General features: G+C 37.4%; 2 protein-coding genes across 3 annotated transcripts; both read right to left on the bottom strand.

The window, feature by feature from the left end:
* LOC109726530 (3-isopropylmalate dehydratase large subunit, chloroplastic-like) lies at window positions 2,477–13,212 on the bottom strand. Of its 2 annotated transcripts, none has more exons than XM_020256158.1 (15): window positions 12,979–13,211; window positions 11,859–11,993; window positions 11,218–11,388; window positions 9,711–9,863; window positions 9,254–9,322; window positions 9,034–9,150; window positions 7,903–7,977; window positions 7,701–7,778; window positions 7,519–7,614; window positions 7,260–7,309; window positions 6,731–6,785; window positions 6,486–6,617; window positions 4,223–4,270; window positions 3,976–4,134; window positions 2,477–3,053 (listed from the first exon to the last, which is right to left on the bottom strand). In XM_020256158.1, exons 1-15 carry the CDS (start codon window positions 13,024–13,026, stop codon window positions 2,913–2,915), a joined length of 1,527 nt encoding a protein of 508 aa, XP_020111747.1. In that variant the 5' UTR covers window positions 13,027–13,211; the 3' UTR covers window positions 2,477–2,912. The 2 variants fall into 2 exon arrangements, with proteins under 2 accessions (XP_020111747.1, XP_020111748.1); XM_020256159.1 differs by having other exon boundaries at window positions 2,913–3,053; window positions 11,859–11,990; window positions 12,979–13,212.
* Window positions 19,189–21,425, bottom strand: LOC109726536 (leucine-rich repeat receptor-like protein FASCIATED EAR2). The gene has a single exon (XM_020256166.1). The coding sequence runs from the start codon at window positions 21,233–21,235 to the stop codon at window positions 19,316–19,318; it is 1,920 nt and encodes a 639-aa protein (XP_020111755.1). The 5' UTR covers window positions 21,236–21,425; the 3' UTR covers window positions 19,189–19,315.

The following is a 21,806-nucleotide window of genomic DNA, read 5'->3' as shown; positions in this document are numbered from 1 at the left end:
AAAAAGAGAGAAAAAGTAATAAGAGTATTTGGTCAGTTTGCTGAAAATTCGGACCGAATCTGTAAAATCGAAAAAGACGGCCTGATTTTACAAAAGGTCAAAATTTGTGAATTTTTTATACAAATTGGCCATTACTAGTTATACACTTCCAATGGATATATGATATACATCACATCCATTCAAGAATGGAGTAGGACTACTGTACTATTAGGAGCACAGCAGCCCTTGTGCTCCTAAGTTCTTAGCCGCCCATCAAATTTGATGGGTGGTTAGGGTGAAAAGGAGAAGAGAAATTAGAGAGAAATTCAAAGAGAAGAGAAATTAAGAAACCCAATTTCTCTTCAATTTCTCTTTTCCCTTTCACTCTAACCACCCATCAAATTCGATGGGCGGTAAAGAACTTAGGAGCACAAAGGCTGCTGTGCTCCTAATAGCACAGTAGCCCTATTCAAGAATGAAGACATTACCATTAATCATATTGATATGACTAGTAAAGTACACCCCATTCTTAGATGGGAAAAATTTTAGAATGCAACGGGTATATTGATGACATGGTGTAACAAACCAATCAAATGTCTCTTTTTAGAGGTATATGTCCCATCATGATTGTAAAAAAATATTTTTATTGTATTTTTGTTTGAAAAGAAGGAATGCGATAGGCTTGTTATTGATGACGTGGTGCAAGTGTGATAGTGTAGAATTTCTCAGATGATGGATGCAGTGTACATCCTATACCCCCTTGGGGTACACAACTAGAATTTTTCATAAAAAATTTAGTTAAAATACAGGAGTGTTAACAAAAGAGGACGAAATGATTAAATTATTTTTATTTGTTCCGTAAGGAAAAGTAAAAAAAATTAATATTTTTCTTTCATTTTTGGGGACATTTTTGGTGTAAAATATAAGAAATGGCCAAAGTAGTGGCGAAAGTTTGACAGAGAAAGATTAAATGCATAAACTTGAAATTTTGAGTAAATAAAGTATAGATTTTTAAAAGTCAGGAAGAAAAATGAAAAGGTAGGTATTTACAAAAAAAACAAATCTATATTTTAGTCGACATTTTTTGATACGATGGAAACTAAAGAGTTCAACTTTTTTGCATCTTCAAAGGTCTTGTTATCTATAATTTGATAGAATAGCGTAATTTATCTACGAAATAATTGATCTTATTCTAAAAAAGTGACTTGAAGTTTGAATATGATTTTTATTTTAAATATTTGATCATGCTCATCAACCAAATGTATAAATTTTTTGAGTAATTCAATGAAATATACTAAAAAGGATATTCATGCATTCAAATAGAGCCCTCAGATAAATTATCTCGTAATGAAATTTGCTATCTTACCAAATTATGGATAACAAGATCTTTCAAGAAGTGAAAAATAAAACTTTCCACTTGCAATTATACTAAAAAATTTTTATATCAAATAAGTTAATTTTACATAATTTATTCTGCATCCAAATACGGTCTTAAGTAGTTTCTCTAATGATAGCTTATTTAGTATGAAAATATTTTTGTCTTTAAGGCCCTGTTTGAATGCATGAAATATCTTATTTGATTCATTCTTTTAATTTACTTAAAAAAGAAAATCTATATTTAATCCATAAGGAATGAGATCAAATATTTGAAATAAAATATTTGCTAAAGAATATTATTTAGAATATTGTATTCAACCCTTATTTAGGAATATTATATATTCAAACTATTAAGTCATTTTTTCAAAATAAGATAAATTATCTCAAAGGCAAAATATACTATCTTACAAAATCATGAATAGCAAAATCTTTGACGAAGCGAAAAATCAAAATCCTTATAATGATACTTAAAAATTTTAATTAACTTATTCTGATATGCAACAGCAAGTCTCGACATCTATAATTTAATTGAATAACCGACCGTCCCTAGAGCAAGTGGCAAAAGACTTGGTAGTTGATACCCAAGACCCAAGTTCGAATCCTAGTTGATTCATATTTCCAGCTAAATTTATTTCTAAATGAAATAAACGAAACGAAGAGCGTACTACCTATCTCTAAAAAATATATATATATATATATATATATATATTAATTGAATAGCAAATTTTACTAATAAGGTGATTTATTTTACCATATACCATAAGCTGCTTAAGTGACATTTTTCGAATGTACAAATCTCTCTTATTTTACCATATCTCCAATTTACTCAAAAAAAACATACAGTATTTGATAGATTAGTGGTCCAAAATCAATACAATATACGGCCTATAACTCACAGGTGAAATAAGAGAGATTTGTACATTCTCCAATTTACTCAAAAAAAACATACAGTATTTGATAGATTAGTGGTCCAAAATCAATACAATATACGGCCTATAACTCACAGGTGAAATATGTTATCATGTGCAATCATAAGTACTAAGATCTTTCAAGAAGCAAAACTAAAACTCATTCCAAGATATTCATTTGGAATTAGCACACAAAATTAAGAGAGAAAAAGTTAATAAGGTAACACAAGAAACATAACATTGTCGCAAAAATATAAAAAGAAAAGTTACTAGCACAATCTTATTTTCTGTTGCCAGACAAACTCCGCAGATTAGAAATTACAAACAATCTAGCATCTGCCGGCGCACTCTATCACATTGAATTTATGTTTTTATAAGAACTAATGATACAAATGAGGCCTTACTTAGAGGAAAGATCACCATTCTCAACCACTTAGAAAACTGCACTGGCATCAAAAATCATTAAAACGTTTTTAGCTAGATAAAAATTTGCAGGAAGTATTTAGGATGACTCTCGACCATTGTACAGAAGATCAGATTGAGCAGTAACCAACAGCAGAAAAATCATTATCAACATGCATTCCATCTCACTACATGCGCATATAATTTACAGTGGACGAGTGTCGATGAACGCGAAAGCTTTTTTGTCTACATAAGGAACTCCCTTGGGTCGGTGACAAAGCCCGTCAGCGCTGAAGCCGCGGCCGTGTACGGCGAAGCCAAATAGATCTGCCCTTCTTTGTGGCCCATCCTGCCGGGGAAGTTCCTGTTTGTGGTCGACACGCAAACCTGCATGCAGAGTAATTTTGAATTGATCAAATACAACAAATTTGTTATTTAGCAACAGCCGCTCTTTTCATGATCGAATGTGAGATTGCATCATCTTGTTCAAAATTGAGTCGAACTCATGAAGTCATTATTAGCTAATTACGAGATCGACTAGGGTACACATTACAAATATACTTGTTTATAAGAACTTGATTTAAATTATTCTAATAACTGGAATTCAAAATTCAAAAATTAGTAGTGTGGCATCTGAGAATCAATCCTTCTCGTAAGTAACAATAACTAAAAAGGTTTTTAACTTGTCTAATCTGTTTATTTTGTTATTTGTCTAAATTTACAAGCTTAATTGAGGCGAAATCGAGAGGCTCAAGCTAGGCTTCTTAATATAATGAGCCAAGTTTTGGGCCAAACATGAGACACTCATGAGCAACAAACACATTTGATAGCCCTAATCTGGAATATTTTAGTCAAAATTGGGTTATATGCATCGCTGGTAGTCAATAGGGAGGGCCAGTCTCCCCGGCGTGGAGCTGTACGGCTAATCCATCCAATATAAAAGGAAAAAGATAAGGGGGAAAAAAAAGGTTAACTGCATATTTAGAATCTGAAGTTTGATCCCGATGTAAATTTGTCCTGAGAGTTTCGATAACAATGTTGTCCCTGAAGTTTCTTCCAGGTAGCTATCACGACCTGCTAGTCTAAGATCTACAACTAGACACCACCTTAGCATCATCATTAATATTCAAACCTTCCAGGATAACTGAAGGACTTCATTGTAACACAGGACAAACTTCAGAGACTGACTCGTTAAATTGAAGCCATAGGTCTGTAAGTATATATTGAGGTCACTCTTCAAGTGCTAATTCCGTAATTAACCTTATTTTCTATGACTGTCGAGCTTTTACATACTTTAGCTGAGTTATACCTGCGGTTCGTTCATCCGTGCATAAGTGTCTCGGGGACCTCCCAAACAAGCTCCGCAACTAGGGCTAGCCGGAACATCACAGCCGACCTCCTCGAATATTTGAGAGCAAGTCTTGCCGCCAGACCCCGGAACGGGGAGGCTATATATGTCCATCCATACCTAATTATCATTTGTGAGAGACAACAAAGTAAATCATAGTTATATGAAGTCCATTTATGTTGATGTCCCCTTACAGAAAAAGCACTACCTTTTGTGTTGCAGGGACAAGAAAAGTGGGAACTTTGACCTTTTTCCCCTGTTCATAAACAAGTTTCAAACCATATGAATAAATCGCCCAAGATATTCAATTCAAAGCTAGTAAATTTTACATCAAGAGAAAAAAGGATAAGAGAGAACACAAATAAAATAACATAAAAGGTAAAATGAGCAAAACTGGTCCTACAATGAAGCATCCAAAAAATGTGGGGACACAATGCAAGAATCGAATGAGCAACCCATACAATGAAGCATCCAAAAAATGAGCAAAACTGGTCCTAACCGTAGCATGGTATTTTGAATTGTAGACAAATAAAAAAGTAATTCAACAGGGTGCTACAAGTTCAACCAGTGTCCATTCATCAACCAGCTTAAAAAATGCAAGAACAAGATCTCACATGGACCATAGAATGGACGTGTTTTGTTGCTTAAATAAACATTAAGTACACAATCAGCATAATGAAAGTGGTGGGTTTTCATATTATGGATGTTCTTGTAGTTCATTGCAGCTACAAAGTTAACTTTTGATATAGTACATCATAATTACTCTATCTAAAGTAGGGCTGGCAAACGAGCGAGCCGGCTCGCGTTCGACTCGTGTTCGGCTCGATATTCGGCTCGCTCGAGCTCGACTCGAAATTAAATGAGCCGAGCTTGAACAAAATAAAAGGCTCGAAATTCATTTCAAGCCGAGCTTGAGTATTACTCGGCTCATTCGAATTAGGCTCGAAAAGCTCGAATATATATATATATATATATATATATATATATATATATATATAGAGTGAGGCTATTATGCTATCGGAAGCACGGAGCCTTCCGTGCTTCCAGTTTGTTTTCAATGTTGCGACTTTCAAATCGTCGATCGGCTCCGTCAAACTTGATCTAGAGTATTTGGAGTACCTAGAAAATAAAAGTTATTATTTTTTGCGATATCGATTTGGCCTAGTGAATCGAATAGGGCTCATAAATCCAATAAATTTCAATGGCCGTAGCGACCGTTTGCAAGTTTTAACGCGGTGTAAGAAATATTCAAATCACGTGAAATTTTGATAGAAAATCTTTATAACTAAAAACAAATCAATATCTTTGATTTAAAATTTTAATGTCATATTATTACATTTTGTAAGATTTTTATTTCAGCCGTTGATTTGAGCGCCCTTCGTCACGTAGGCAAATTAATCGTAAAATCATAAAATTTATTTTCTAGGTACTTCGAACACGTCTTAGATCAAGTTTAACGGAGCCGATCGACGATTCGAAAGTCACAACATCGAAAACGAGCTGAAGCACGGAAGCGTCTCCGTGCTTCGCGATAGCATAGTACCTCACTCTATATAATATATATATAATATATAATAAATGTATTTTTAATTTATATATAGAGCTTTAATTTAATTGGGGGCCATTATGTGTGCCCATAAAAATAAACCAACAAGTACAAACGTCTCCAATTGAGACCCAACTCTAAATTTATCATAACCGCTTCTCTCTTTCAGACTTTCTCAAAATTTGTAAAGCATAACCCTTAAAACATGATAAACATTCAAATTTTCAAATTCCTAATTTTTCTCCCCCCTCTCGTCCATCTCTCAATCTCCTCTCTCTCTCTGACTCCTCTACCATCGTGCGGTCAGGCAGTCACCCTAGCTCATATTTCTTGCAATTATTTTGTATTTTGAACTATTGGACATGTTGCATCAAATTATTGGTAATGTTCTATAAAAATTAAACTATTGATTATATAATGTCGAGAATTTCAATCGGCTCGTTTAGAGCTCGAGCTCGGCTCGACTCGAAATTAGGCTCGCTTGAGCTCGGCTCGAATTAATTTCAAGCCGAGCTTGAGCCTAGATTTAGGCTCGAAATTAATTTCAAGCCGAATTTGAGCTGACATAAGCTCGCTCGAGCTCGGCTCGTTTCCACCCCTAATCTAAAGGCCATCTTAAATGTTCCCCCATGGGAATATTAACCACAAGATATCCTTCGAATACCAGCTGCTTAAGGTGCATATCTTCAACGTAGCATATCTTAATCAAATCATATAAAATAAATGATAATGCGAAAATGTAAATTTATAATCATGTTACCAAATATCTCTGACATTATTAAATATAGTTTTCAAATTTTAAAGTCCTTAGCATCTATTCTTACAGGAGGATAATATGAAAAAGACAAAGACAACCTGCTAAGATGAAAATTATGCAGACAAAAATTAACTGCTACAAAAAATTAAGCAAGTCATATATTCTTACGGAAGCTAGGAAAACCCTCGCAGCAGCTAGAAAATCCTCGGTCTTCCCACCAGTACAAGAACCAATGTAAACCCTGTCGATTTTGACATCTTTGCATTCTCTTGCCAGAGCACGATTATCAGGTGAATGAGGCTGAGAAGTTCAAAAAGAATTAGACTCCATAACATAGCGGACAGATGCTATTATCCTAGAAAAATTACTTCAAAACTAAAAAATTTGAATATTCACTTCACTAAATCACATACCTTCGCGACCAGTGGTTCCAACTTGGAAACATCAAACTTGTAGTCACTGATAAATCTGGGTAGTAAAAGTTACATAATCAATGTATGCATTATTTGGTAGAAAAGAGATGGAAAAGGACGACATTTGAAATTAATAAGCAAGTAAGACTGTCAAAACTACTTGTAACCATTCAATTTTGTTAATAAATCTAAGCATCTGACAATTTGCATGTAATACTACATAATAATGCTACATTAAATATTATAAAAGAGGTTAAATGAAGCCGACTCCAATAACATACTTAGAAATAGTCATAGTACACATTATATCATTCGTTCTTATCACATATTCCTTGAGCTGTTAATGGCCCATCACTAATGTATATTTACTACTACAGTTGAGATCAAGCAGTTAAAAAGATTCAATTTCGACCATGAGAGTGGGAGCAAGCAAAGGATCTTCTTTATCTAGACAATAAATTGGATTAATTCTGAATAATATGAAAGAACTCCAAAGAATATAATAATAATGGAAATCAAATTAAAATACCTGGCATTGTCATCGCTATAAACAGTTTCATATTTCACAGATGTCTTATCCTGCATAAAACATCAAACAAGCATGGTCTCATAACTTCATAAGAGAATGAAAATGAGAAGGATATACAGCAAACTGGAATCAATGATTTGCCAAAATAATTCAAGTTTTATAACTGATGATAAAACAATGCCAATATCTTTAAATACTACAGCTATATCTCTTAGGCGCTCTAAGAAGAATTGCATATTAATATAAACACTGCTCTTACCTCAAGGTACTTAAATGTAGTTTCATCCGCAGGGACTACTCCATTCTTTCCCCCAGCTTCAACAACCATATTGCACAATGTCATCCTCTCTTCCATCTTGCAAAAACAAAACATACACTATCTTAGTATACTTAAAAAGAATCTCACTGGAAAAAAAAAATATTGCAGGGCATTAAGCATACAGTTAAGCTCTCAACAGTTGAGCCAACGAATTCCATAGATTTGTATGTCGCACCGGCAACAGTAATTTCACCAATGATCTGCAAAGTATGAATAGAAAGAAGAAATAAATAACCAAAAAAATCAGAGATTTATGCTAGAAAAGAATCAAAGAAAGGACAAAACTAATCTAGGTTAATGTAGCGTAAAATGTTTCGGACATACTTGCAAAATTAAATCCTTGGCAAGTAAATAATCAGGCATTTCTCCATCCAGTATGAACTTCATTGTAGGTGGTACCTGCAATTCTAATGGTCAAGATTTGACTTTTTGAAGGACAAGATATAGCGATTGCACACTTTAAAGTCCAAAAGGTGGTGCAGACATAAGACAGTTGATGTTGAATATTGGAGAAGCCTATGCAGCTGCTTAGTAAGCCTCAAGATAAGGCCTAGTGCATGTAGTTTGCAACTTTTCTTCTTATATGACTTTGAAAAGCTCATCCATATTTTCAACTGTGAAAGACCATCGAAAGGCTTGTCGGACATGCACCAAATGGTATGTCTATGAAGATTGAGAGGATGAGAAATTGTTGTGGCAACACAACATACTGCTACATGACAAAAGAAGAGCAAATGCAGTAACAATAGTACCCTTGTGTATTTGAAGGCTATACTGCATGCGAATAAGAGTATTGCTGAATCAGGAATATCAGCAAGGCCTCTTATCAAATTAAGAAAGCGACATAGTGGAGCGGCATAACAAGAAACTCACAAGGTATTGCAACTCTCGGCTAAATATCCACTGGCGAAATTTTCTTAAATTCAGGAGAAGGCTGGAACTTCAATAGACAATGTAGGTGCTTGACATTAAATGCTGAGCAGATAATTCATGCGAAAAATATGTATAAATGGAAAATAATGATTGTAAAAGTTGTAAGCAGATGTGGAAACAGGACATGTTAATTGTAGCCGCGATTGCAGAATCAACAGTACAGTCTCTCCTTTCAGAAGCATGACATTGTAAAAAGTGAAATCATAAGAAACTCCCTAAACTATTGACAATTTTAAAACAGATCCATCAACTTTGATTATCTTCATTTTTTATTTAGTTACTTCATCAGTTAGAAAATGAATTCGGCTAGAAAAAATTAAAACATTGAAAAGTTAATTAAAAAAAGTAAAACACTGAAAATTTAAAAAAAGTTTGAATTAAATGAAATAAAAGTTGAGGGATCTATTTCCTAATATCTGTTGTTGAGGGGCTGTGCATAAATATTTATCAGACAAGAGGGTAAAAATAAGAAAACTGAAAACACTATAAACTACGGTATGCATTACAAGGAAGCATTTGGACCTTTAGAAGAACTTTCCCAGTGCCCATCACGAAACCTGCATCAGTATTGCCAATTCCTGTGGCAAATTGGCCGAAAGCTCCAGCATTACATGTGTGGGAATCAGTGCCAAGCAAAACCTATATGAAAGATCAAGACTTATGAAAGATCAAGATTTTGAGCATACTTTGCAAATTTGAATAATTTCTTAACTAAAGGAGCACTTTCAGAAGCAATATATACCTCACCAGGTCTACAGTGACCTTCTTGGGCGAGGGCAACATGGCATACACCTTTATAATCCGGATTAACCTGTAATTAAAACATTCAGCATCAATACAATTTAAGACTTATTGATCAATATATATTCATAATTTCTATAAGGACCAAAGAAAACAGGGCAATTTCAAATCTACCCCTCTAAAACTTCAAAATATCATAGATGCCCCTCCAAAGTTAGAAATATCACCAATACCCCTCTAAACACACAAATGTATCACCAATACCCCTCTAAACATATAAAACTATCACCAATAACCCTAAACCCTTCTATCATCAAGACCCCTAAACCCTAAGCCCTGTTACATATACAAGGCCACTCATGATATTTCCCAATTTAGAGGGGCATCTATAAAATTACAACTTTTTGGGAGGGCAAGGAAGAATTAACGCAAAGAAGATAAAAAGTTAGCAGTCATACCTTGAAATTACTTAGATCCTTTATATCGTAAAAGTACTTAATATTTTGCTCACTACAGAAGTCCCTCAAGATATCCACATTCCTGTTTGCACGCTCATCACTGGTAAAAATGTAGTGGTCTGGTATAATCACGATCTTTTCGCGGTCCCAAACCTGGAATTACCAATTTCGATCAATAAACCGTAATCAAATATTCTTAATTAATTCCAAAAACTACACTCAAAGTAACTTTCTAAGACTATCAAGATTAATGTCATACATATCAAATATGCTGAAAATTCTGTTGCTGCTGAAACACCAGATTTATCCAAAAGATTAAAACAGAAAATAAAGGCATTAATGAAATTAAATCATAAGTAGATATACAAAAGAATATTTCTGTTTATGCAAAGAGAAATTAATCTATAATATTACCAGTTAACATAAACAAAGTAGATTAAAAAAATGAGCAATGTTCAGTTACATAAGATAATATGTAAAAGCAGTCCATAGTTCATCGTGTTCATAGAACCTCTGCATTAAAACCCCTTTTTGGATTCACTTATACAGTATAAAGCTTTCTCTCTAAATTATGATTCGACAAGATCCAATTACTTCACGAGCTTATGAATACAGACCTTTTAGTTATTAAAAAATAAAATGCACTAATTGAATATCTTTAGATAGCCAGCTCACTCACAAGAAACTCTCTTCCAAAGTAAGGCTACATACTTCTCCCAAAGATCATAAACAATTACACGTCTGTATGGTTTGAAACTCATTGACCCTAAGGAGCCGTTTGGGTCGGGTATAAAGGGGGGGATAAGGGGGATATCCCCCCCCTTATACCCAAACAAAAAAAGTAGGGGGTGGGAACTATTGTTCCTACCTTACTGGGTTATACCGGGTAGTATAACCCGGTAAGGTAGGAACAATAGTTCCCACCCGGGTTGGGAACAAGCTTGGGAACAAGCTTGTTCCCACCCACTGGGTANAATAGCAAATTTAAAATTTAAATTTATAATTTAAAATTATAAATTTTAAAGTTTAAATTTCAAATTTTATATTTTTAATTTTTAAATTTTAAATTTGATATTTTTAGTTTTTAAATTTTAAATTTGCTATTTTATATCTTTGAAATTTAAATTTGGTCTTAAATTTGAATTTTGATATTTAAAATTATAATTTTAAATTATAATTTCAAATTTTAAAATTTAAAAGTTAAAATTTTCAATTTTCAATTTTAAATTAGAAGTTTAAAATTTAAAAATTTAAATTCAATTATAGGGATAATATCATTATTTTCTATTTATAACTAACAACTATTCCTTTTATTCCCAATAACCATCCAAACGCAATTTTTCTAGTTACAGCTTATACTCACATTTTCATCCAAACAAAAAAATATTCTTGTTCTTACAAAAACCCATACTTGTACCTATCCCTGGTATAACTAGTTCCTACTAATTCCCGAACCAAACGGAGCTAAGAACACACGATTATATGAAGATCAAACTCTGGCGATCACCTTCGCATTCTGCCCGAATTCTCTCTTAAATATCCCGATTGTCCCCGGCCCACACACATCATGAGTCATCAAAACATCCACATTAACCCACACATTCTCTCCCGGCTCCAACTGCGACCGCTCCGACGCCCTAGCCAGGATCTTCTCCGTCATAGTCATCGAATGCTTTACCTAAAGAAGAATAAGAATACAAGAAAAGAAAAACTATAAATACCACCCAAAAAGGGGGAAAAAAAAGAAAAAGAAAGTGAGAAATTTCAATAGAAAGATATATAGATGAAAATGTATGGAAGTCACCTGAACTATAACCTACTCAGAAAAAATGACCTATCTTTCAAAGTTTCGAGTCCAATACCTAACCTTCCAATTCATTTGATTGAGCCATTGAATGATTCTTCCGTTACTAATTTTGGGTGCACCTTTTATCTTCATGGAGATTAGAATATCCTACATGACTCAAATGACTACATTCCTAAATTTTGTTATAAAAGAGACATTAAATAGCTCAAAACAAACAAATTGAGAAATTATGTACCAATTTAAAAACTTTTAAGATTGGGTTGCTGGCGCAGAACAGACCATAGATCAAGTAAGTTCCATATATTTTACAAAAGATAAAAGATGAAGGGAGGAGTCCCAACCGAACCGGTTGTAGCTGGAGAACGCGGCGATGGGGCCGGCGGTGCCATGACGGCAAGGACCTTTCTCATTGCACGTCTGCGACATCTGTGAGCACTAATTGAGGGGGAAAAGGACGAGCCAATATCGAATTCCTTCTTCAAAACAGATATCAACAATAAGATACTAATACAACAACATTTTATCATTGAATCATTAGCAATAGAAATAGGAATGGTTGGTTTCCAAGATCAAATTCCTTCTTCAAACAGAAATAAATAATAAGATATTACTCTTACACCATTACATCACCGAATCAGCAGCAATAGAGATAGAAATACTCAGCAAATAGAGAAAAGAACAAGCTGAGATCAAAGTCCTACAAAACAGGATCTAATACTAAGATACCACCCATACACCAGTACATCATTAAATTACTACTAAAAGAGATACAAAATCAGTTTTCGAGATTGAACTCATTCTTCAAACAGAAATTGACAATAAGATACAACTCTTACTCCATTACATCATCGAATCAGCAGCAATAGAGATTAAAAAAAGGTCAGTAAATGGGGAAAAGAACAATCAGACATCAAACTCCTAAAAAAAATAGAAACTAATACTAAGATACAACTCAAAGACCATTACATCATTAAATTTCTACTAAAAGAGATACAAGTACTCGGTTTCCGAGATCAAATTCCTTCTTCAACCAGAAATAAACAATAAGATACTACTCTTAAACCATTACGCCATCAAACCAATAGCAACAGAGATAGGAAAAATCAATAAATGGAGAAAAGAACAATCCGAGATCAAATTCCTTCAAAACAGAAACTAATACTAAGATACCACTCATAGACCATTACAACATTAAGTTAATACTAAAAGATATACAAATAATCGGTTTTTGAGATCGAACTCCTCCCTCAAACAGAAATTGACAATAAGATACTACTCTTACTCCTTTACATCATCGAATCAGCAGCAATAGAGATAGAACTAATCAGTAAATTGGGAAAAGACCAATCGGAGATCAAATTCCTTCAACAAAACAGAAACTAACACTAAGAGACTACTCATACACCATTACATCATCAAATTAGCGGCGAAAGAGATAGAAATAGTTGAGAAATGGGAGACCTTAGGGTTAAAGAAAGAGCATTTCGAAGCCGCGAGGAGCGAAGCCATGGATTCGAGCTCGGATTGCTCGTTATTCACCTCTACGAGAACAAGGTGCGATTTTGGAGACGATGGGGTAGGAAAAATTGGATCTTTGTTTTAGGGATCGAATCGAAAATTATGGACGAGGTTGTGGAAATTTGGGAACGATAGAGACGTGTGTGCTTCGGGAAACCATGGCTCAGTGGTTTTGGGGGACGTCGGTCAAAATTATCTAGGGCAGGGCTTTTTTTTATATTTAGCCCCCTCAAAAAAAAAAATTTTACAAACAATCCCACCAAATTTATAGTTGTAATTGTAGCCTTATCCCTGCTATGCAAATACCACGTAAGCGCCATATAAGCAAGAAAAAGTATTGGAATAAGTTGAACACGGTAATTTATTTACCGTGTCTAAACGAAAATATAAGTACGGAACACGATGAACTATTCATTGTGTTCATTCACCGTATTTGAACACGGTGAATGATTCACTATATTCAACTTAACGCCCCTCCAACTCCTGTGGCGCTGATGTGGCGCCTGCGTGGCGAGGATAGAACGAAATTTGCAATTATAAATTTGATAGGGGGGCTTTTTTTGCATCTAGCCCTCTAGAAAAAATTTATTTTAAAAATAGCCCCAGCAAATTTATATTTGCACTTTTGGTCCTGACCCTGCCACGTCAGCACCACGCGAGTGGGGCTGGGCCAGGGTGTTAAGTTGAATACAGTAAATCATTCACCGTGTCCAAACACGGTTAATGGTTTACCGTGCCTAGAGAAAATACAAATATATGTATTTTTCACAATATGAATATTGAAAAGAGGAATAGGAAAAGAGAAGTCAATGGGTATGGATACTCGAAATATTATCCGAAAACCCGAATAAATTATTTATATACATAATTTATTTTTATTTATTTATATAATATATAAAATATTTAATAATTTATATAAAACCAGCCAGGTTCGGGTCCGGATTCGGGTTTCAGGTTTTTGATCAGGTATGGATATAGGTATGGATTTTTAAAACCCGCCGGGTTCGGATTCGGGTTCGGGTTTTTGAAAACACAATCTAAACCTGACCCGTTGACATCTCTCATAGGGAGAATATAAGTACAAAATACGGTGAATCATTCACTGTGTTTGAACACAGTAAAAGGTTCACCGTGTCTAGAAAAAATATATGTATTGCGAAAAATATAAATATTGAAAAAAAGAAAAAAGAGAAGGAGAGGAATATAAATATGAAACACGACCATTCATCGTATTTGAACACGGTTCACGTGTTCAACTTGCCAAGTAGGCTCCCAGCCCATCCACGTGGCACTTGCGTGGCAGGGATATGACAATTTTTGCTCTTATAAATTTGTTGGGGTTAGTTAAAAAAAAAAAAAAATTCAAAAGGCTATTTGCAAAAAAAGCCCTTGATAGCGTTATTTGTGAAAAAAAATTTGACGGGACCAAATGCAAAAAAAACCCTCTAGGGCACCTCATTGGTCTATGCTCTGAGAATTACTTTTTGAACCTGGTTCACCAGGACATCTCCTAGGAGCACAATGCAGAGACATCTATGCTTTCAAGTTATTTTTGATGATTATGAATATCAACTGGTCGGATTTTTAAAAATCCGAATCCGAACCCGAACCCGAACCCGAATCCGAACCCGAACGCGAATTCGACGAACTTTAAAAATCCATAATCAAACCCGAACATGACCAAAAATTCGAAATCCGAATCCGAACTTGAAACAATTATTTCTCCTCGATATTTCAAAAATATATTACATTAAATTTAAAATTTTAAAATACAATTTTAAATATAACATTAAATTTTTATATACATATTATATATAATGTAAAAAAAATTCGGATTCGGATCGGGGTCAGGGTTGGGTTTGGGTTTGGGTCGGGTACGGCCAAAATCCATATCCGAATTCATATTCATCAGGTTTCTCCTCCTCCACATAAAAACTAAGAGGAAGGAGGAGAAGCGGGAGGAGAAGCGGGAGGAGAAATAGTATAATTTTTGTTCAAAGAATACAGCCTTCATTTAGAAAAGTATAATTTTTCTTTCAAAGAGTGTAATTTTCGCCTAAAAAGTGCAACTTTCATTCAAAAACATATAGTTTTTCTTTCAAAGAGTGTAAGTTTTTTTAAAACAGTGCAAATTCCTTTGAAACAGTACAACTTTATCATCTTATTTTTCTTATAGAAAAAAGTAAATTTCTTTATATTTTATTCTTTATTCTTTTTATTTTTTTTATTTTCTGCATTTTTTTTTTGCTCCACTCTCATCCGCGTTCGTTCCGAGTTCTCCTTCTCCGACGCCGGCGTTAGTGCCTGTGTCGGCAAAGGCGGAGGAAAAGAACGCGGCCCTATTTTTGTTACTGTCGTGAAGGATCGCGGAGGCGGTGGAGAGGGTCGAAAAGAAAAAAAAAAAAAGAGGAAGAGGAGGCGACGTTACACTCTTTACTATCGTAAAGATAAAAAAATAGTCGCGATACTACTTCGGCCAGATCGGAGGCGAGAAAGGTTGAGGGTGTGCGGGCGAGGGTGAGGGTACGCGGGATAGAGGTGAGGCGAGCCGCCTCCGCCGCCCTCTTCGAAGAGAAAGAGAAAAAAGAACAGAGAAAAAAAAGGAGAGAGAAAAGGAAATAAAATATTTTGATCAGTTTTCTAAAAAATTCGGTCCGAATTTGTAAAATACAAAAGGACGGCCTACTTTTGCAAGAGCTCAAAACTAGTAAATTTTTTATGCAAATTGGCATATTTTTTATCCCTATATATCATGCAATGCACATCGCATTAAAAAAAAATTAAAAAATTTTATTTAATTTTGATTTTTTTCGAAAATTTGTTTAATTTTTCAAAAAAAGTAATTCGTTCAATTTCATGTTGTTACATCTTATCATGAGTAGGTTTTGAAATTTTTTTAATTTTAATTTTTTTTAAAAAAAATAGATTTTTGATTTTGTAGTTTGAGATTTGGCTCAAAAAAAAAAAGTCATGCACAGATTACTTGTTATTATAAATATATAACATATATACCTTTTATCTTAACAAGTTACATCTATACAAAATTAATTATGGACTATATATTTCTAAAATATAAAATAAAATAAAATAATTATTTGACAATATTTTATCTCTCCATTCTAAAGCGCAGTTCAATTAATTTATAAACCGTGCACACTCACATAATACTCTACAAAAGTTCGTTTGGTAACTTTGGTTAGACATAATTATAATAAATATAATACAATTAGAGATATATGCAGTTAAAAATATTGTAACTATATTTGTGTTTTGTTCATTTAGTACTGTGTCGTCAAAAATATCGTAACTGTATGTATTTTATTTAGCTGCTTATATATAGTTGAGAGGTGCATTTGAAGATCACTTTGTTTTTATAGAAATTGGAAAAAAAATATATATAGTTTATTTGAGAGATGAATACAATCGGTCTCTCCAACTGCTGAATTTTCAACCACATTCAAAATTTAGGTGTAGATCGAAATACAGTAGTTCGACCTTTATCTACAAGTCCAACTGCAGCAAGTCACACACACACACACACACACACACACACACATATATATATATATATATATATATATATAGTTGAGCTATGATACTTTTATAAGTATCACCATCATGGTGCTATTAAGTTTTAAGCCATTGGATCTACTTTTTGATTATTAATAGCCTCTTGGATTAAACACTATTCTACCTACCACCACCTACCACCATCATCTCAACCTCACATCTCTCCATCCAAGGGCTAAAAACACACAAGTATCACCTCCATGATACTTTTACAAGTATTCTAGCCTTACTATATATATGAGTAGGGCTAAAATACTTGTAAAAGTATCATGGGGGTGATACTTGTGTGTTTTTAGCCCTTGGATGGAGAGATGTGAGGTTGAGAGATCGTGGAGTGGGTAAGGTGGAATATTGTTTATATCCAAGCTATTAATAATCAAAAGATGATCCAATGGCTAAAACCTAATGCACCATGATGGTGATACTTGTAAAAGTATCATAGCCCAACTCCTATATATATATATATATATAGAGAGAGAGAGAGAGAGAGAGAGAGAGCTAGGCTACTATGCTATTAATAGCACGAAACACTTGGTGCTACTAAGTTTTTCGCCGTTAAATCTACCATTTTAATCATTTTCACCCCTTAGATCATACTATTCAATCAACCACCTACTCAAACCCTAGGGACCCCACGTCATCCTAACCACACATCTCTTAATCCAATGGCCAAAACTTGCAGCACAATAACTTTGTGCATTAATAGCATAGTAGCCTAGTTCTATAGAGCTAGGCTACTATGCTATTAATAGCACGAAGCACTTTATGCTACCAAGTTTTCCGCCGTTAGATCTACCATTTTAATCATTTTCACCTGTTAGATGCATACTATTCAACACAACCACCCACTCAACCCTAGGGAACCCACGTCATCCTAACCACACATCTCTTAATCGAATGGCCAAAAACTTGGCAGCACCAATAATTTGTGCTATTAATAGCATAGTAGCCTAGTTCTATAGAGCTAGGTTACTATGCTATTAATCACGAAGCACTTTATGCTACCAAGTTTTTCCGCCGTTAGATCTACCATTTTAATCATTTTCACCCGTTAGATCATACTATTCAACCAACCACCCACTCGACCCTAGGGGACCACTCATCCTAACCACACATCTCTTAATCCAATGGCCAAAAACTTGCAGCACCAAGTGCTTCGTGCTATTAATAGCTCCCTATTAATAGCACGAAGCACTTGTGCTGCAAGTTTTGGCCATTGGATATAAGAATGTGTGTTAGGATGACGTGGGTCCCCTAGGGTCGAGTGGGTGGTTGGTTGAATAGTATGATCTAACGGGTGAAAATGATTAAAAAGGTATATATATATATAGAGAGAGAGAGAGAGAGAGAGAGAGAGAGTTAGGCTCCTATGCTTTCGAAAGTACGGAGGCCTTCGTGCTTGTAAATTGTTTCCAACGATGGGACGTCTGATTCGGCGATCGGTTCCGTTAAACATAATCTACACTATTGAAACTATCTAGAAACTAAATTTCATAATTTTTTGACTTCGTTTGCTTAATGAACAAGTAGCCTCAAAATGAACGGCTGAAAATAAAAATCTCATAAAAAATAGTGATAAATGACTCAAATTTCAAATCGGAAGTATTGTTCTTACTCTTGATGTTAAGTAGAATTTTTTATTAAAGTTTCATATAATTTGGATACTTCTACACCGTTGAACTTAAAAATGTGCCACATCGGCCGTTATTTGAGACCCTGTGATCGCATAGTAAATGATGTCGAAAAATTATAAAATTTGGTTTCTAGATAGTTCCAATAGTATAGATTATGCCTAATGGAGCCGATCGTCGAATTGGATATCCTATCATCGAAAACAACTTACAAGTACGGAGGCCTCCGTACTTTCGAAAGCACGGGAGACGTACTCTATATATATATATATATAGAGAGAGAGAGAGAGAGAGAGAGAGAGAGTAAAGTTACTCTACTTTTATGAATATAGAGCTCTTCGTACTGATAAAATTTGATTTTTAGAAGTTTTAAATACTCTAGTATAATGCTTAACGATATAAATAGCCGATTCAGAAGCTCTATCATCGAAAATAACTTATAAGTACGAAGATGATCGTACTCATAAGAGTATAGTAGTCGAATTTTATATATATATAGAGTCCGGTTATTACACTCTTATGAGTATAAATTCATTTGTACTCATAAGTTCTCGGTCATTAAATCTACCCCTTTGACTATTTCAATCCGTTAGATCATACTATTCAACCAACCACCTACTCAATCTTAAAGGACCACTATCATCCTAACTGAAGACCACTATTATCCCAACCGCACATCTCTTCATCCAACGACCGAAAACTTATAAGCAAAAAGAGCTTTATACTTATAAGAGTTTAGTAGCTCTAGCCTATATATAGAGTCCAGCTACTACATTCTTATGAATATAAATTTTTTTTTTTACTCATAAATTTTCGACCGTTAAATTTATCTTTTTATCATTTCCATCCGGTAAATCATACCATTCAACCAATATTTGATCAAAGTTGCAATGCAAGATCACATGGCCCCCAAAAAGGCAAAAACGAAAAAGAAAAAAAAAACACACACACAAAACACAAAGCATTTCCTTGTAAATTCAATAAAATCTGCAATGGAACTTAAACTGAAATAACTACTAAGTTAAACAGCTACACTGATACACCACACTCTGTACATCAAATCTCTCCCATCTCCCATCCTAAAACTCCGGCGCCACCGCCCGGAAAACGAGCCCCCTCGCCTTGCCGGAGCAGAGCAAGGTGACGATCGACACGTAAAAGCTCGTCACCGCGCTAATCCAATACGCCCCGATCGAAACCCACCCCTTCTCCCCTCCTCCGCTGCCGCCGCCACCGCCGCCTCCCCCCGAATCCTCCGCCGCTGCCGCCGCCGCCTCCCCCTCCGGCATCTTCGCCTCCGCCGCGCAATCCGCAGAGGCCACCTCCACGCAGAGCCGCGGGTTCCCCGCGAACGCTCCCGGGAACCTCCTCATCCCGCCGCGCGGCACCTCCCCCGACAGCGCATTGTGCGCGAGGTCGAGCCATTTGAGCCGCTCCAACCCCGCCATCTCCGCCGGCACCCGGCCGTCGAGATTGTTGTACGAAAGATTGAGATACTCCAACCCCGTCATCCCGAAGAGACCCTCCGGGATGTTCCCGCGGATCGCATTCTGGGACAAGTCGATCCCGACCGCCGATACAATCGAGTACTCGAGATCCAGCTGCCGGCTTCCGGCATCGAGGTCGACCGACGACCAAGCGGCGAATCCCGCGAGGGGGCTCGCCGTGTCGCGGCTCCGGTTGTCATTGAATTCGGCGCTCACATTGAAATTGCCGTCGGGGATGAACCCCGCGAGGTGGTTGTCGGAGAGGTCGAGCCACCGGAGGGAGGGGAACGAGAAGATCCAATCGGGGAGGGTCCCGGAGAGGCGGTTGGAGGCGAGGGAGAGGGAGCGGAGGCTCTGCCACTTGAGCACGGCGCCGCTGAGCTCGCCGGCGAGCTCGTTGCCGCTGAGGTCGACGACCTCGAGGGACTTGCAGCCGGCGAGCGGGAGCGGGATCTCGCCGGAGATCCGGTTCCCGGAGAGGTCGAGGATGCGGAGGCTGTCGAGGGCGTCGAGCTCCGGGCGCAGCGCGCCGGAGAGCTGGTTGCGGCCGAGATCGAGCAGCGTCAGCTGGAAGCACCCGGCGAGGCTCACCGGGATGGCGCCGGAGAGCCGGTTGCGGGAGAGATCCAGGGCCTGCAGGTAGGTCAGGTTCCCGATCCCGGCGGGGATCTCGCCGGACAACTGGTTGCGCGAGAGGAAGAGGCCCTGCAGGCTCCGGAGCTCCGTGATCTCCTCCGGGATGGCGCCGGAGAAGCGGTTGCGCGAGAGGTCGAGGAGGATCAGCGCCGATCTGTCCGGATCGTCGACGATGCGGCGGGGGACGGGGCCGGAGAGGCGGTTGGAGCTCAGGTCGAGGGCGAGGAGGCGGCCGGAGAAGGCGAGGCGCGGGGAGAGGCGGTAGGAGAGGCGGTTGCCGGAGAGGTTGAGGGATCGGAGGGCGCGGAGGTCGGCGAGGCAGGCGGGGACGCCGCCGGCGACGGCGTTGGCGGAGAGGTCGAGCGCGGCGAGCGAGCGCGAGGCGGCGGCGAAGCAGGGGAGGGTGCCGGAGATGCGGTTGGCGGCGAGGCTGAGGAGCTCGAGCGGGGCGGCGACGTCGGCGAGGGCGCCGGCGAGGGCGCGGTTGTGGGAGAGGTCGAGGCGGCGGAGGGCGGGGAGGGCGAAGAGGGCGGCGGGGACGTCGCCGTGGAAGGAGGCGAAGCGGCCGGAGAGGGAGTTGCCGGAGAGGTCGAGGGTTTCGAGGCGGCGGAGGAGGCAGAGGGAGAGGGGCACGCCGCCGGAGAGGGAGACGCCGGAGAGGGAGACGCCGACCACGCGCCCGGTCCGGTTCGAGAGGACCACGCCGCTCCAGTTCGCCCCGAGCGGCCCGGCCCACGACGAGAGCGCCCCGCGCGGGTCCACGACCTCCGCGCGCACGCCGAGCAGCGCCGCGCGGTCTCCGCCGTCGGCGCCGGCGCCGGCGCCGGCGAGGGAGAAGAGGAGGAGAAGGAGGAAGAAGAAGAAGAGGGAGTTCATGGGGTTAGGGTTCAAGGAATTAGGGTTTAGGGTTAGGGTTTAAGAGTGGGAAGTGGGGAGTGGAGATTATTCCCACGGCATTGGAGGGTTAAAGAGAAGAGATCACTCACTTACTCAAGAGAGAGAGAGAGAGAGAGAGAGAGAGAGAGAGGATGTGTTTTTCACAAAAAAAAAAAAAAGAAAAAAAAGTGCTTTTGGAAAAAAGCAGTTGCTATTGTAATATTCCTCTTTGGGAAGAGTAATAATAATAAAAGTAAAGGGCAAAAGAACTGTTGTATAAAAGCCGGATTCGAAATGAATTTTCTATAAAAAAAATTTGGTAAAAACAGACATAATTTATCTAAATGTAAATTATTTTTAATTAACTATTTAATATTTTAAATTTTTAACTTGTGCTGTGTATGGTATTTTAGTTTTTAAATTTTAATTAATTTTTTATTTGAATTATGAGATGCGTAATATTTTAGTCGTCAAATTTTAATTGATCGTCAGATGTACCGGGAACACAATTGTCAGAGGGGGTCAAACAAAAATTTTAACATACTATTTATATATTTAAAAGTAGGGCTTT

The sequence above is a fragment of the Ananas comosus genome, linkage group 21 (assembly GCF_001540865.1).
Source record: "Ananas comosus cultivar F153 linkage group 21, ASM154086v1, whole genome shotgun sequence".
NCBI lineage: Eukaryota > Viridiplantae > Streptophyta > Magnoliopsida > Poales > Bromeliaceae > Ananas > Ananas comosus.
This window is presented reverse-complemented; position numbering and strand designations above follow the sequence as displayed.